The sequence below is a fragment of the Populus alba genome, chromosome 8 (assembly GCF_005239225.2).
Source record: "Populus alba chromosome 8, ASM523922v2, whole genome shotgun sequence".
Taxonomy (NCBI): Eukaryota; Viridiplantae; Streptophyta; class Magnoliopsida; order Malpighiales; family Salicaceae; genus Populus; species Populus alba.
In genome coordinates this window covers 7,312,850-7,329,647 of record NC_133291.1, presented here as the reverse complement: position 1 = coordinate 7,329,647, position 16,798 = coordinate 7,312,850, and the positions used below count along the sequence as shown (strand labels likewise).

Here is a 16,798-nt window from a genome sequence, read left to right as displayed (position 1 = left end):
ACCGAGTTAAACCAGCAGAGAGAGTCAACTCATCCGATTTGAAAAATGAAACCACTAGCTCTTTCTCTCTCTCATCCTACATTCTGGTCCAAATCTTGTCAAGCAAAAATACAAATCACCAAACCAGTTCCAACAGAACATCCCACATGATTTCACCACCAGTTTTAGCTTCAAAAACCTAACTAAATCCATCAAGGTAAGCTCCCTCCCTCTCTCTATAACAGTGGACCAAAGATATGCATAACACTTATATTAGCTCAACTTTTTTGTCCGTGGGAACAAGAGGGTCACTTTCATTTTCTTTCAATGACTACTCTAACTTATTAAATGAAAGATTTGAAAGAAACCCATTTTTATTACAATCTTGTTCTTCATCATGTCATAATTGTTGCTGTTGCTGTTGTTCTTGTTCTGCATCATCATCATCATCATTTTCTACTACTACTACTATACGTAGAGTGCCAATAAACCCAGGTTTGTTTTTTGGATTTAGACAATCTACTATTATTCAATGTCCGCCTTCTAGAAGGTTGATCTTGGGTGGGAGGGATAGGTGTTATTACCGGTCTCCGGCTTATGGTCTTGATCATGGTTGTTATGAGGATTCTTGCTCTTTTAAGGAGAAGAAAGGGAGTGAGAGGGTTGTTAGGAGAAGGGTGGGTGGGTCTGGGGGGGTAAGGTTGCACGAAAGGCGATGTTTTAGCGGGGTTGATGATGTGGAGGCCGTAATTAGTTTGCTGAGTGAGGAAATGAGTGAAGAGTGTTTAGGTGATGGGGAGAGAAATCAGGGCCTGTCAAAGAGAGTGGGAATGGAGAAGAGAGGAAATTACAGTGGTGGAGATCATAAGGGGAGGAGGAGGAAGAATGTTGGGCGTAGCTCTTTGGAGAGTGATACGAAATGTAAATTTGGGTTAGCTAATGTTGAGTTGAGGAAGGAAGAGTTTCCAAGGAAGGAAGGGAGTGAAGACAGGGAAGAAAAGAAAACAGTTTTAGAGGGGGAGAATTGCAGGGGAAAGAGAGGGAGCTCTAGTGTTTCATCATATTACTCACTTTCTTCTGCTGAAGATTTTGAGAGTGACATGGAAGCTCAGGATGAACATGTTGATTGTCTCAAAGAATCATCGCATGGATACAAGGAGGAGTTAAGAAGTGGAGAGGGTAGATTAGAGGGGCAAGTTGTAGAAGAGTTTAAGAGGCATAGAGATGGCACAGAGTGGAAGGGGGAGGTTTTGGAAGCAGGAACTAGTACAAGAAGGACTGGTGTTGAGTGGGATTTGAGGAAGAAATCTGAGAAGAAACTTTCTGAGATTGAAGAGACACGATCAGGAAGAGAATCCTTACAAATGCAATCAAGAATGGCAAGAACCACTGAAAGTGATTACAAGAATGTATCAGGTTCTCATAAGCAAATTGATGACGAGGAAGAGAAAAGCTTGGCAGTTAAGTTGGAGAAAGGAACAAGAAAGCAATATGGTCAGATGGGTGATCACGTGAAAGAGCAATCTGAATTCAGAAGAAATGACCAGGAAATTACTAATAAACATGAGAGCAGTGGAAAAAATGTCAAAGCAACTTCCCAATCCCAAAAGCGGTTTACTGGTAGAGAAGAAAACCTAGTGGATGTAAATTTGGTTTGGGAAGGAAGGGATGAGCGTTATGAAGAAGCAGGTGAAACTGCTGCAGAAAACAATATAAAAAGAAACACTCACCAACTGATTGACACGTCAACCCTTGAGAATGTCAGAACTGAAAGAGTTTCAAATTTGCAGAGTCAATCCGAGCCTAGAATGAAGATTCTGGAAGAAGATAGAGCTCCAGGGTCATTTTATGAGACAAATGAGCAACAATTCCAAATGGGTGGGCAGACAAGAAGAGAAGTTCAATCAAGATGTTTACAACAGTTATCTAAAATATCAGAAGTTCATGACAGTAGTAGCAAAAACACTTTGATTTTACAATCAGAAACTAGAATGAAGAAGCAGGAGGGACGTGAGAGTGTTGTTTCTAGTTCAGGTACAGAAGCAAAAGAGCACCAGCCTCGAACAAATCAAAAGGCTCTTCAGGGAACTGAAACCATAAAAGGATCTGGAGATGTCACCAATATCTCTCTGAATGTCACTGGTGCATCACCGGTCCATGCAAGTGATATGAAAACAGTCACCAATTTTGGTGGAACTTCTGGAAAGAGAATTGTTGATCAGGAAAGTGAATCGACATCAGCTGTGGAACCCATTCAAGAAACAAGAGAGAGGGCTGATAAAATTGAGGAAAATGTCACTCAATTCAAATCTAGAAATGAGGTTTGGAGGCCTACTTTCGAATCAAGGCACAGTGAAAGAACTTCACAGGAGGCTGCCTTAGATTCTCAAGCATCTGCTAATATGGTTTCTCAAGTGGGAATTCAACAGGTTGATGTTGGGGAGGGCAATCAAAGAACTTCACAGGCAATAATGATGCCTCCCCCACCTCAATTGTTAGCTCGAGGTACAGCACTTGTTAATCCACCAAGTAAGAATGCAAACCAAGAGATTTCCAGAGGAACTTCAGAAAGTGGCGCAAGTGCTCTATATATAATTTCTGGAGGGAGAACTCCAGTTTTCCAGCAGGAAACATATGGTAAAAATGAGAAAGATGAGATTTACATTGAGCCTTCAAATCTTATCTTAACTGGAGATGCTCTTGGTTCAACTCATCGTTTAGAGGAATCATCAATGCAGTTTGTTGGGGAGTTTGTTGAGAAGGCTAGGCATGAATTATTGGCTTCTGAAATCCAAAAGGAGAAAGTTTCTGATACAAAGTTGGCATATGAAGCCGAGAAACAGAGGCAAAAGAGTTCAGGTCAATATGATTCTGAAGACTTACAGTTTAAGAGGCAGGACTCAAGGAAATCATCTGGGGGCTCCAGAGGGAAGGGTCCCTCAGATGAAATGTGGCATGTGACAGATACATCCATTCAGGAACCTACAGACACAGAAGCACCGGCAGGTAGCACAGAAACTGAGAGTGGTGCTGTTAGGAGAACTGGAAGGTCCTTGTGGAGCATCATTTCAAATATAGCACGATTGCGCTGGGGTTCACATACTGAAACTCCTAAATCAGCTTGCAGATCAGGTGGAAAGAGTTCACCAAATGATTCTGTTACCAGTGAGGCATGGTTTTCTGGCCACGAACCTGATGAAAACAGTGATGAGAACGTAAAAAGGGAAAGGGAAAGCATGCCTAAGGAAGCTGCCTCTTCTCACCAGCTGCAACCAACAAACACTTTTAGTCAAGATCAGGCAAAAGCATCTGACACATTTGTATCAAAGAACATAACAAGACAGCTTGAAGTATACACTTCATCCCCACCAATTATGTTAAAAAGCGAGTCCACATCAAAAGGCATTTCCACACCTTCTGAAGAGGAGAATCTTGGCTGGAGTCAAGATGGGAACGATTTTCAAGCTGCTACATCTAGCACGGAAGTAGAGGAATCATCACTAGTTTTATTGCCTTCTACAAGCACAAGCGATCCCATTGTGGAAGAAAGTTCTGGTACTGCTAAAACTAATGTCTCTGTTAGTGGTTCAATGGAGCGACCTGATAGTGAAATGTTAATTGGAGTATCAGGCTCTGAGGGGAAGGATGTGGAGTCAAAACAAAGGAGGTTTCAGAGAAACAAGCAAGTTGAGAGAGACAGATTTGATGAATGGGAAGAGGCCTATTTACGTGAAAGTGAGCTGCGGAAAACTGATGAAATGTTTATGAGAGAAGCGCTGCTAGAAGCCAAGAAGGCTGCTGATTCTTGGGAGGTGCCTGTTGGGGCCGTGTTGGTGCATCATGGGAGGATTATTGCTCGTGGCCACAACCTGTAAGTTGTATGCACTGGTGAATAAACCTTATATTGTGCTTACTCTTTTTTGGGTTTTTTATGCGGAGATTTATATTTCAGAGTGGAGGAGTTACGAGACGCCACTGCCCATGCAGAAATGAATTGTATACGGGAAGCATCAAACAAACTCCGGACATGGAGGCTTTCGGTACTTTCTCCATTTTTTGAGAACTTTTTATATTCCCTTCATTCTTTTTGAAATAGTGGATAATTGATAGTTAATGGATTCACTCCCAGCTAGTTTAATAGTTATCAAACCATTTTAACTTATTCATTGACTAGCTTTTACATATGAAACGAACAGATAAAAAGGCAATCGTATCTATATCAATTGAAAGCCGAGTTTCAAAGTGCAAATCACTTCTCAAGGAACTGTCTCTAAGTTGGCTGATATGCACAGCAGGTGGTTAATGATGTTTAATGATTTGATTCGCAGGAGACTACACTTTATATAACACTTGAACCATGTCCTATGTGTGCTGGAGCAATACTTCAAGCAAGAATAAAAACTCTTGTATGGGGAGCTCCCAATAAGCTTCTTGGAGCTGATGGAAGCTGGATTAGGTAAGCACATCTTCCATGAAGTCTCATTATAATGGGAGCCTGGTCTTTTGTACAGCAATTATTATTTAAGGAAAAAAACCAAAGCCATTTTTTTTAAATTGTTCTTGTTAAATATCAATAGTGCCATAACCATTCCATGAAAAAAATGCATTATTTGGTCCTTTACTGCTGAGAGACTTGTTATTAAAGTGATCTGACCATACATTATGCACCCCAATGGGAAAAGTGTTCAGATTGCCTTGCCATAACAATGTACTAAGATTGAGATACACGTGTTCCCCCTTTTCTGTATCAATGTCATCAATGCTAATAGCGCTCATAATGCGTATGTGGATCAAAACATGATTAATAGAGCACAAGCTTCGCCCTTACTAAAATCAGTCTTTTATTTCCTATTGCTGTTGCTATTTTTTTTTTTTTTGGAAAGAAGATGATTAATTGGTTTCTATGGCCATTCTCCCAGCTTAACTGAAATGGCTGCTGATATTATATGAATTTTACTCGTTCCAGTTACCAAGCAAAGCATACAATCTCTGCTAGAATGGGATTTAGGGCCAAGAGACTTGGAACAAACCACCATTCGCAAACCAGTTAGATTCAACTTTATTAGGCCTTCAGCAGACTCAACCAAAAATTTTCACGTGTGACAATTTTTGCAGGCTTTTTCCTGATGCGGGAGAAGAAAATGGCTCAGAACCATCTAACAAGCCAGCTGCTCCAGTCCATCCTTTCCATCCAAAGATGACAATTCGGCGAGGAATATTGGAATCTGAGTGTGCAGATGTAATGCAGCAGTTCTTCCAGCGTAGGAGAAGGAAAAAGGAGAAGAAAGAAGATTCCCCTCCTCAGCCTTCGTGTCTTCCTATAACAAATCCTCAATTGAAAATCCTTGGTAAGATGCATGGTATCTTCCATGCCATGTTCTGTTTGTAAGAGATGATAGAACACCGAGTCCTTGTACGTTAAATAAAAAATCTGCTAAAAAACAGTAGTATCTTTTCGATCAAATTGAATAGATTATTGACGTCTTTATGAGAATATGAAATCCACGAACTTCATATTGCCTTTGTCTGAAGGTGAAAAACACGACTTGGAATAAAACCTTGTATTAGCATAGAGAGATCATGATATCGTTGGAAAGATTGGAAGATACCCTAGTTTCCCAGATACCTTGTTTCCACGTGGGCCTGCAGTAGCAATTGTCATGGAACGGCTGTCACCATGGAAAACCACTGTAATCTCACGAGTTTTTATTTATTGTAACTGCAACATCAAGTCGAAATTCTGGATTTGCAGATTCTCTCTTTTTTCTTCTATTTTTTAATGAAAAAACGGGGGGTTCATTGCCGAAGACAGGAGAATTTCACCAGGTTTGCAGCAAAACTATCCGTCCAAGATTTAGCCACAATTCATGAAAGTTGTTTGCGATTTACTTTTAGCCTTATTGTTAGAGCCCCACAGGGTCACTAGAATCAGGCAACAAGTAGCCTGAACTTGTGGATATAACAAGTTCAGCGCTCGCATTGTACATTGGATTATAATTTTACAAATTCTAACGGATAAAAGAATATGCAATGCCTTGAGAGAATTACCACTATCATTTTTTGTCCATAAACAGAAAGATGTCCTCAGCTGAGTGAAACAAAACAGAAATCAGAAAAAGGCACCCTACCTTGCCCTCTGTCCTTGAACTGGACAGGGACTGCTTACCAATGTAAAGATTGTGTTAGGATCGACATCATGGTCCGTCCCAAGTAGGTGAAAGGTTAGCCCAGTTTGCCGTCTGCATCTCCTCCCTTTCATTTCCACTCAATCATTTGTCTAGACATTTCTGGCACAACAAATAAAAGATTGTGGTAATAATTTATGATCATAAAAACTCGTGATTCGTGATTCAAATTTCTGTTAGGTTCAAGATTCTATTGAAGCAAACACTTATTACCTAATTACGAGATCCCACCGTGAAGAAAAAGAAACTTCAGCCTTCCCTCTTTGTGCTAAGGTTCTAAATGAGTTCAAACTGCATAACAGATCGAGTACATGGGTCTCTTTGGCTGCTGGCATATCCAAATCTGACTGATGCAATATCCAAACATCCAATACAGCACAGCTATTGACAATCATATCAGACATGCAGCACAGTTACCGATATACCTAAAACTTAAAAGCAGTAAATCTTTCTTCAGATTACTAAATTTTTGGCCCCAAATCTGACTGATGCGACCAACTAAATGCAGAGCTGGACGTAAAAGACATCATTCCCGATCATTGGAAGGGATGTAGCATTCAAATAAAGACTACATCTCCCCCTCTTAACATTCTACCAAACATTTATTAAAATTAAAAACCTATTTCCCACAACTCTATATAACATATTACTTCTTCCTGTTACTTCTCATTACAACAAAATGGCTTTGGTGCTTCGGGCTCTCATCGTGGCTTGTCTGAGTTTTCCATTAGCTATTACCGATGCCCAAACACCAGCAGCATCACCATCAACAACTTCACCCGCTACAACTGCACCTACAACCTCTGCGCCTCCACCTTCAACCACACCAACCACACCAGCACAATCACCAATAAGTGCAATGACACTCCCACCTGCAACCACTCCTATATCACCACCGTCTCCTAAAGTAGCACCAGCTACCAGCCCAATCGTTCCACCTCCACAACCACTGCAAAGTCCTCCAACTGCAGCTCCAATACAAACACCAGCACTGCCACCACCACCAGCTACACCACCGCCTTCTTTACCACCACCACGAGTGTCTCCAGCCCCAGCACTAGCCCCTGCAAAAGAGACACCAGCACCATCACCATCTAAGGAAGTACCTGCACCAGCACCAGCCACACCAGCGCCGGCACCAGCACCAGCAACACCAGCGCCAGCACCAACCACTCCAGCGCCGGCACCAGCACCAGCAACACCAGCGCCGGCACCAGCCACTCCAGCACCAGCACCAGCACCAGCTATTCCACCACCAGCCCCATCACCAGCATTGGTGCTTTCCCCAGCTCCAGCTCCTGGCAAGCACAAGAAGAAAAGAAAACACAAGCACAAGCACAAGAGGCATCATCATGCACCAGCTCCAGCACCAAATCCCCCCAGCCCCCCAGCCCCACCTACAGTGACAACAGTATCTGAGGACACAGCTCCTGCAGGACCTGCACCATCCCCAAATCCAGTATGTTTTCAAACAATTATTTTTTTTTCATTCTAAACCACTAACTGAATTCACTAATATTTCCATTCCAGAAATGATAGAAATTTGTCTCAAATTGTTCTAAATTATGTACCCTGCCTTTTCTCACCTGCAGAATGGAGGAAATTCATTGTATCACCATGAAGGAAGAGCCGGAATGTTAGCAAGGACTGTTGTAGCTATTGCCTATTTGCTGATAGTTACAAGCTACAGTTTCTAGAAATGTTACCAAGCCATGAAATTATATTTATGATGAAAAGACATTACTTTATATGTACAAACAAGACTGGTGTGAAATTCAGATTACAGGTATTATAAAGGCAAGCCAAGAAATTGTCAACATTTTTGGATTTTTTATGTTCATTGGAGTACACAATAAAGATGAACGTTATAACCATGAACAAAACTATCCAAGAGAAGAAAACATAATAGAAATTTACTTCATAGTTCTAAAAACACGAAAACAGTAATAATACGAGGAGCATACAAAAATTTCCATGGACAAAACTGTTGTAACTCTTCAACATAAAAACACAAAAGCAATCAATTTCAGTTGCACAGTTTTGCATCAGAAACTGTTCTTCCCTGAAGAGTATCTATCATGTTCTAGGGCAAATTAAGGTTCTGCAAACTTTCCCAAAAGCGAGTAAGAAGAAAATAGCACTCCTGAAAAAATTCCCTAGGCAGAAAGGAACTTGTGAATCAACCATGTTCAATCCCATGAACAAATAAATATAGTTATTTGGGAAACGACCTCATGCAAAATACTAAATAAGTTGCCTGGCAAGCACATATGCTCCAATTATTCCAACAGTTATTGAGAAACACCATATGGATATTTAAGTTAATTTTTATTAAGAAAATTTTGAAAACATGTTGATCATCAATAACATTGACAACATTTCCTTATGGAAAAGTGATGGGCTTTTAATTTTCTTCTAGTGCTTCATATTACTTTTGAGGTCCTCTATATTTCTATATTAACTCGTATCATTTCTTTAGGGAGCATTCAGTTTGAACATAAAACATAGGAGGACAGTGCATTGCTGGCCTTTAAAACAACAGGATAAATGCTTACTGTCAGCCCATTTAGAGCCTCTGATCAATGTCAATGGCTGCACCCTCCTAAAAGAATATGCAGGGGAGAACAAAAACACAGCTAAGAAATTTCCGTTTCCTCTTCGTTTTTGGTTAAAGCATCAAACTAATGCAGATTACCTGTAAGTAAAATCGATTCCCTCTTAACATGAATTTACATGCAAGAAATCAAGGACGACAGAGAAACAGAAAATGGGTAATTCACCATCAAGACCACAATTATTCATCAACTGAAAAAAAAAACCCAAATTTTGTTCCTAACCTAAACACAAATCTATCAAAACTAATAGCAACCAACACGTACATAAAGAACCAAGTTTTTTTTTTTTTTTTTAAAAAAAAATGAAGCTAAAATCAAATAACCAAAAGCCACATACCTCATTCAAATCACTTGATCCTGCTTCTGGGTATGTCTCAGAATTGCCATCCACTAACCCAGAAACCACAACTAACCAATGCGACAGTTTAGGTAATGCTGCTTTTGTTTGAGAAATTCTCAACCTGCCCAAAAAGGAAAGCAGACAAAAAAACAAGTTAGAGTTAAGATGGATTTGATTTTTAAGAGTTTAATAGTAGTAAAGTTCGAACATTTAGAGAGACTTTAGTAAGAGAGTGTGACCTGGCGTCTGTGTTGGAGAAACAAATGGGTTTGTAAAAAGCCAGGGCAGAGAAGTGAATTAATGGGTTTGAGTTTGGGATTTGATTTCAGACAAGTTATGGCGGGAGAGAAACGACATTGCGAGAGGGTAGCAGCAGCCACGGCGGTTTGATATTTTGAATTCTGATACGATGTTGCGCATGTGGCTTGTTTCTCTGTTTTTATTTCAAAATATATTAAAATAATAATTGTATTATTATTGTTTTAAAATTATTATATTAAAATAATAAAAATAAATAATTTAAAACTAAAAAATTTATTCAAAAACTTTTAAAAATATTGATGCACCGCGACCGGGAGCGGATAATTCGTGTATGACATGTCGGTTTGAAGTATTAAAGGAGAGAGCAATGAATGGATAGCGCGTATTTAATTTGTTTATTTCCCATCAAGCTTTCGGTATTCGGAGTTATAAGAGGAATCCCCATCACCTTTTTTAAATCCCATCAAATATGAATGTAAGATCGGCGTTTGAAAGCCTGGAGTATTCAAAGAATACATTAAAACAAACGAAAAAAAATTGTTACGAGATAACTTGTGTTTGGTATTGAAAGTGGATGGAAGATTTTTTGTAGACAAAAAAATCATAAAAAAAAAAAAAAACGAAGAAGAAGGAGGAGGAAGAAAGAAAACGTTAGGAAACTTGGTACTTTTCAATTGATGAGGATTCCTGGGTGAGTACTGTAGTTTATGATTGGGATTGTGTGTGCCGGCAGCTTCTTGTTTAAACCTTGAATCTTTTTTGTCGGAATGATGTCTGCTAAGTCCCAAGAGATTTAAATATAAATGAAATCAACCTGTAGTCCCTCTCATTCCATAACGATCTTATTCTGTAATTGAATTCACCAGTCTCAGTGTAATGTTATAATTTCATATGCTAAACATGGCTTATTTGCTCAAGGTTTTGCAGAATTACTGATTCTTCATGAGCACATACGCAAGGAGAAGATTTGAATGCATTAATGTGATGAACAGTGGAAAGCACCCCAGATGACAGTGGAGTAGCTATCAGATACTCCAGGAACAAACAAAGGAAAGAAAGAAAGATGTATTGGACGAGAAATTACTTCAGTTTTGGATATAAAAAATTCCTTCTCAACACAGTCCAGTGTTTTGCAGGACCTAGATAGAAGGCAAGGAAAGTATTGACAAGAATGAGTAACAAGAAATTCGGGTAGGTGATCTGTGCATGGTTTTCTTTTCCATGAAGAAAATCCTGTACACAACTATGAACCTTCTCTATCCCTGGAACAATTATGACCAAGTTGATGTCTTTCTACAACTGGTACAAGGACAATAAGGTTCTTGTCAGAAAATTTCGAGTAGAAAAAATGCAGCAAATCGGAATCGAATTCTGAAAGCAACTGCCGCCAATGAGCATCATCGGCCATCGGCCATCAGTCTTCTTCATCCACTTCATGAAAAGGAAGTGGCACCGTCTTGACTGCTCTATACTTGCCAGCATTATTTAGATGCTCATTCTCCAACCTGAACCATTAAAACAAATTCGCACTTTATAAGACCTAATGAAATGTCAGGAAAAATTTAAAATGAATTTATCATGATCATATTCACAAATGGCTATATCCAATTTCAGACAACGTTTTACCTGTAAAAATTCCACTGTCCTCTCCTGATGACTTCAAGGGAAGCTATAAACAGTTCCGTTACTCTATGATCAACATGTTCAAAATTTGAATGGAGAACAGTTTGTAGCCAGGCAAGCCTGAGAATAAGGTTCAGTCCCTGCAAGAAACGTCCAAAGTTTGATTTAGAATATACTTTAAAATTGAAATGACTTAAACCTGCAACTTGAAAAGAAATCCAATCTGTGTCTGTTGTGTGCTTATTTCAGAATCTAATTCTCTTCACTTGCCTAACTAGTACTAGCCTAGCTGATATTGGATAGGAATCGTACTTTCCTAGTAAAATGCTACCATCAGTACTTGCGATATGAATATGTTCGTTGTGCTCTTTCTAAGAACATCTTATCTTGATCGTCTTATAACTAAAATGAAAATGGGCAAGTTGGATGTCTAATCAGAAATCAGAATAACTTGTTTGGTACCAATATCCGTGAAAGATCTTGGCTTTGCTGGCAGTTAAATTCCTAATCGGAACCGGTGCCATTCCACTTAAAAAGAGAGTGATTAAGGGGACTTTAACATGTACCATGGAGAAGTAGTAAATGAACTTTCGACGAAGCACTAATTCATTCCTTAGCCAGGGATTCTTGGAATTCATTTGGAGTAAACCCCAATCCATCACGAAGTCCCAATACAATTGGTAAATTGTTGCAGCGCTTGAGATAACTACAACAAGCCACATCATTCCAGCACTCTTATCTCTCTCATAGGCCACTTTGGCTCCTGCTGCTAACATTGCTGATACATATTTGCCTAGATTGACAAGGTGATCTATCTGTCCTTCGTCAAACCATCGCCTAGCACACTGCACCGACGAATTAAGCATAAGAAAATATCACTCAGATACAGTTATATTGTTTAAAAATGATAAACTGAACTATAAGCAAGCAAGTGATTGGCACTTGATCAAGGGGCTGGAGAGCTTTTCTTTTCCTTTCTTTTTATTTTTTGACGAGGACGAGCAGATTTATTAATACTGTACCTGCATTGCTCTCCAGTAATAGGGTATAAAGGACACTGCATAAGCAAGATCACGGTAATGCTTGGACCTCATGCAGTAGCCATAGTCCTGAGTTTTGTAGCTCCCGGTTAAATAATAGCACGCCACATTCTCAAGGTTCCGAAGCATTGACACCTGTTCAATTACAAATTTACATCAGTGAAGCAGTACATTTTGACTTCCAGTACTGAAATGTTAATTAAGGTTCAATATTCTTTTGCAACAAGGAGCCTTTATTTAGCACGGAAACCAACCTGACTACAAAGCTGATCAGCCATGAAGAAGTCCAGCATGACAACCTGCGGAGATCAAAATTAGAAGCAGTTAAATAGATGATTTGGTTAGAATTCCTTTCAGCAAAGGAACCAAATGAAACTTTCAAGTGAAGGCTTAGCCTTCGAAACAAAATGTTGCAGACTTTCACAGAATGTTTACCTTGTAGAGAGGTGATAGAACGATGTTCCTTATCACACAAAGGAAGCTGAAACGACTTGATCGGTAGCAGATGTTGAAGGGGCACACAAGCAATAACAGGAAGCTCTGCGCATAAAGCAGTGACCCATTTTAGTAATTGACAGAACCAAGAATTGGACTCAAAACAAAAGAATTTACTTAAAGTGGATAAACTCTGTCAGATTTTCAATCAAAAAATTACCAAAAACAGAAGGCCTGGGATGGCTTGAACTTGGGAATACGAATATCGTTTCGTAAGAAGTGACAAGTGAATAAACATGACTCCCACCACTGCAGTCATTGCTGTGGTGCATATCAAGAATACATCTCTGTACTTTAGCTCCTTTGTGGGGGCCAGCTCAAAGATGAAGCTATAATTTATCCTGGATTTCCTCCACATTACAATGTTGCAACCATACAAAAAGAAGTGCAGGAACATCAAGCTCAACACGCTGCAAAGGACAAAGTCCCTTTTTTCTGTAAGCTACCATTCTTTAGGAATTTCAAACATGGTATTGAGAGTAAGTTGAAGAAACTTGCCTAAGCACAGGATAGAAAGTTTCCATATATGCTGTATCTGGATGCTGTCTGTACATCCCCATGATACGAGCCATTATTACATAACCAACAAGGAGGGCTATGAAGCTCCCGGTGAACAGTCCTGAATATTTTCACCCACATGAGGTTAATTTTCATCTATTTAAAACTCATTGAACATGGGATTCTCATTATTATCTGTCGAAGAAGTTGCGGTAATATGTGAATTAGATTCAGTAAATTCATTTAAATTTGCATTCAAGGTATGTTGGAAGGTATCGCGTAAAAGCTGTGCAAACTAGTTTAAAAGACGAGAGTAACATCATGCTTGTACGCACAGAAACCCACTATCTGATATATTATACAATGCAAGGATCGTAATTTCTTATTTTTTCAGATCAAAGAAGGAAATTTAATCATCCAATAGAAGATCAAGGGAGTCATAAGGCCTGATATGCGTGTTGGGTGCTCATTCAAACGTGTCCACGCAACATACTCCATAGCTTTTATTGCTCAAGGAAAAATAGTGGTCTTTTTTAGGAGCTAATAATATTCCTAATATTCGATACTTGTACGGGTCAAATTTGTATCTAAGATGATAATGGTATGACATGGGACCTATGCTTTATCATCCACCAAAATAAAGTGAACCGGGCACTGCCCTTCATTTGAAATCCCAGTGGCCTGATGGGTCCATATTTATGTTTCTTTAAGCCCTGTTTCATGTCACAAAGTGAACAAGAACAGAGCTCTTTACCCATATGATTGATCAAAAAAGGAAGGCAACTTAAAAAAAATGTTATCCCGTAATTTTAGTTTTAGACAAATTCAGTCAAATTTACTATTAAGAAACTCACCGATGAAAAAGGTCACAGAGTGTGATTCTTTACGCTGATGTGGTTTAAGGTATTTTCTGGCCTTTCTTCGGTCTTCTTCAGCGAAATGTTTGACAAATAGATCCTCAACTTCATCTGCTAAGTTCATTACCTGTCGTTTCTGAGACTAATGAGCAAGTCTAACAGATTCACCAAAACATTTTGGCCACAGAATTTGAAGTGACCAACAAGCATATCCAGGTTCTTTTTTCACAAATCTAAGGACTACCCGTCAGTGCAGACATGAGAAGCAAGATCATTAGCCACTTGACATTGTCGGAAAACATCCTATAATAATTTTTTCCGCAACTTGGCTATACATAACGGGACCAGATATTTTACTTTAATTAGTTTTTAAGATTCAGAATTTACCTTGTCTGAACTGTTAAAATAGGAGCTTTCGACAACTTTTAGATAGATGGGAAGCACTTGTTTTTCAGTTACCTGTAAAAAAGAAAAAAGAAAACCAAGAAAAACTCTTTTCCATTAGATATGTATATGCAGGCCAAAATGAAATGTTAAAAGAGGTTTAGAAGGTAACCTATTTACTTACTTTATCGAATTTCTTCAAAATCTTTATAAAAGCAAGCATGTTCAAGTTCCTGAAACCACACCATTAATTGCAGACCAGTAAGCTTCTCCATATCCAAATGAAATATCAACGACGCAGTAGTTTTTTTTTTTTCTTCTGGCTTTTCTTAAAAAAAAAAAGTAATCCTTCAATTAAATACCTGTAAGTTTCAAGATATCCCAACCCTTTATAGAGCTCTATGAAAGCTCCTTTGATCATCTTCTCTGCATGATGCAACTTTGTTTTGTTGATACGCAGCTTGCTCCCTTCAGGGTTGCAATTACTGGAGGGCTGATTAACTAAATCTCCCCAAACTAGATAACTGATCGCCGAGAAAGTACGAGAAGGTGTTGTTAGAGGAATGTTTATCCTTAAATTCTTCCCTTGGCAATTGAAAACACGGCCCGAAAGTGTCCTCAGTTTCCTATCCTCTCTTTTCATGATCCTTGTTGATTTTCCCATCTCTTCTGATCTTGGGGAGCCTAGGACTTCATTTTTCTCCATGTCATCTGTGCTGTCGTCCTGAATCTGTTCTTGTTCTATTCTGTCTGTCACTGAATCTTCCTCTGCAGCCAAGAAAAAATTTGATACAGAATAGAGATCATGAATTTACTGATATCAGATTATATCAAGTTAAAGAAAGTAAAATAAACTCTTGCACATTAATGCTAATACTAGTCCCACTTAATTAAGCTATTTCTATTTGTTTTTCTCTGCTACAGTTTTACAAGTTTAACAATTCCAATATGCTAAATCTTGATTATGATGCCTGAGGGTACTATTCTTCTAGAACTGATCTTTTATGGCCCATATTTCAAACAGCATAGGAATTAAAAAATTAAGTGTCAAATGTACTTGTGTTGTGCATGAACTATCATGTTCCGAGTCAAAGAGCAAAAATATGGATACGAGTCCTAATGGTAAGCGCATATGCAAGATTTAAATGAGGGTAAGAAAATGTGATATTATATTATATCTTTAATTAAATGACGTAAATTTGGAAAATCGGCTATCCTCACAAGCCAGAGTTGGAATGTGTCATTCATACCACAAGAGATTCTGCAATCAATAGAGGCATCCTCAGTGGAATCCTGGGCAGAATTAGCAGCTTTGTCGCGCTGTTGTTTGAATGCAGCTTTGAGCTCTACAAGAATATCCATTTGTTTCTTCAAGCAATCCCCTCTATCCAAGAACTCTTCCTCCTTAGTCTTGTAAAACTGGTTAACTTTGTTAAGTTGCAAGTCCAGACATGAGAAAAACTCTTTGGCAGCATCACTATCCTCAAATTGCTCAACCAGTTCTGTCTCGTACACATCACCGTTACTAGCTGAAGATGCAAGTTTCTTATGAACCTGTGAGACACCAATATTCATCACATTAATTCTTGCCAAGTATATCAAAGAAGTAATGCACATGTTAGGGGTAGATAGTACTACATGAATGGCTTCATGGTCCTTGTGTTGATGACCAAAGAAAGAGAACCCCCCCTTGAGAGAGGAAAGGAAGTTGCTAGACAAAGAGCTATGATGACTGTGCTTGATGAAGGTGTTCTTGTTGTTGTTATTAAGGATTTGGATTTTCTTGAGGTCTTTCTTGAGTTGCCAGTAATCAACAAAAGCCTCTTTCCACTCAGGCACAAGCTGACCCTCAAACTGCTTAGAAAACTTCATCCTTAACAACTGATCACCCTAGCCTGTCACTTACGTCTGAAAGAGGGTGTAACTAGGTGAAGTTTTTTTGTGCAGCTCGTTTTGTTGAGACTTGAGAATGAGTTCGATGGCAGCCCATGATCACATTATTTATGGGATGGGAGGGAAAAAAAAAAAGGAATATGATTGACGTGCTTGTACCGATGCTCGAGTACAGCACATTCTAAAATATCCTTCGCACTTGTACTAACAATTCTATGCTTCGTCAACTTGAAAGTTATAGTGGCCAAGATTCGCCGGAAAATCATCAAACCGCCACCGGATGTGATGGCTTCTCTGCCAACATGTTCTCGTGAAGGTTTTGAAAGGCTTGGGAATTTAAAGTGGAAGAGAGTGGGTACGTTCACATTTCAAAAATAAAAGGGGAGCTTCCTGCAATGTCATGATCGAGTAATATTTTGGACAGTTGGTATATTTATGTTTATTTTTTAGCTTTTAAGTATGGTGGAGTCTTCCTAAATAATAATAAACATGTACATGTATGCTGCCGGTGTGTACGTGGATCGATGTATACGATATTCTCGGTTTTTATTCTATCTATTTATTTATATACTCATAATTCGCCTTTATATATTAATTAATTTAAAAGACAAATACAGCTACTTGGTGC

The 16,798-nt window shown here is 38.9% G+C and overlaps 3 protein-coding genes and 1 long non-coding RNA gene across 5 annotated transcripts; 2 read left to right on the top strand and 2 right to left on the bottom strand.

Annotated features, from left to right (window-relative positions):
* On the top strand, positions 1-5,473 carry LOC118040010 (tRNA(adenine(34)) deaminase, chloroplastic). The gene is made up of 4 exons (XM_035046878.2): positions 1-3,850; positions 3,932-4,019; positions 4,308-4,435; positions 5,095-5,473. Exons 1-4 carry the CDS (start codon positions 237-239, stop codon positions 5,366-5,368), a joined length of 4,104 nt encoding a protein of 1,367 aa, XP_034902769.1. The 5' UTR covers positions 1-236; the 3' UTR covers positions 5,369-5,473.
* A 1,346-nt stretch (positions 5,474-6,819) lies between these two features.
* On the top strand, positions 6,820-7,983 carry LOC118040011 (uncharacterized). The gene is made up of 2 exons (XM_035046879.2): positions 6,820-7,623; positions 7,757-7,983. The coding sequence occupies exons 1-2, from the start codon at positions 6,844-6,846 to the stop codon at positions 7,859-7,861; spliced, it is 885 nt and encodes a 294-aa protein (XP_034902770.1). The 5' UTR covers positions 6,820-6,843; the 3' UTR covers positions 7,862-7,983.
* A 763-nt stretch (positions 7,984-8,746) lies between these two features.
* Positions 8,747-9,613, bottom strand: LOC118040012 (uncharacterized). 2 transcript variants are annotated; one of them, XR_004686002.2, is made up of 3 exons: positions 9,359-9,613; positions 9,117-9,240; positions 8,747-8,859 (listed from the first exon to the last, which is right to left on the bottom strand). It is a non-coding gene; the product is annotated as an uncharacterized lncRNA (long non-coding RNA). The 2 variants fall into 2 exon arrangements; XR_004686001.2 differs by having other exon boundaries at positions 8,747-8,766; positions 9,359-9,605.
* Positions 9,614-10,430: 817 nt separating this feature from the next.
* On the bottom strand, positions 10,431-16,554 carry LOC118040013 (phosphate transporter PHO1 homolog 1). Its single transcript, XM_035046880.2, has 14 exons — positions 15,916-16,554; positions 15,528-15,831; positions 14,640-15,045; positions 14,462-14,510; positions 14,281-14,352; positions 13,891-14,020; positions 13,037-13,157; positions 12,699-12,948; positions 12,479-12,583; positions 12,298-12,342; positions 12,026-12,178; positions 11,570-11,848; positions 11,007-11,143; positions 10,431-10,885 (listed from the first exon to the last, which is right to left on the bottom strand). Exons 1-14 carry the CDS (start codon positions 16,147-16,149, stop codon positions 10,795-10,797), a joined length of 2,376 nt encoding a protein of 791 aa, XP_034902771.1. The 5' UTR covers positions 16,150-16,554; the 3' UTR covers positions 10,431-10,794.
* Between the last annotated feature and the right edge of the window lie 244 nt (positions 16,555-16,798).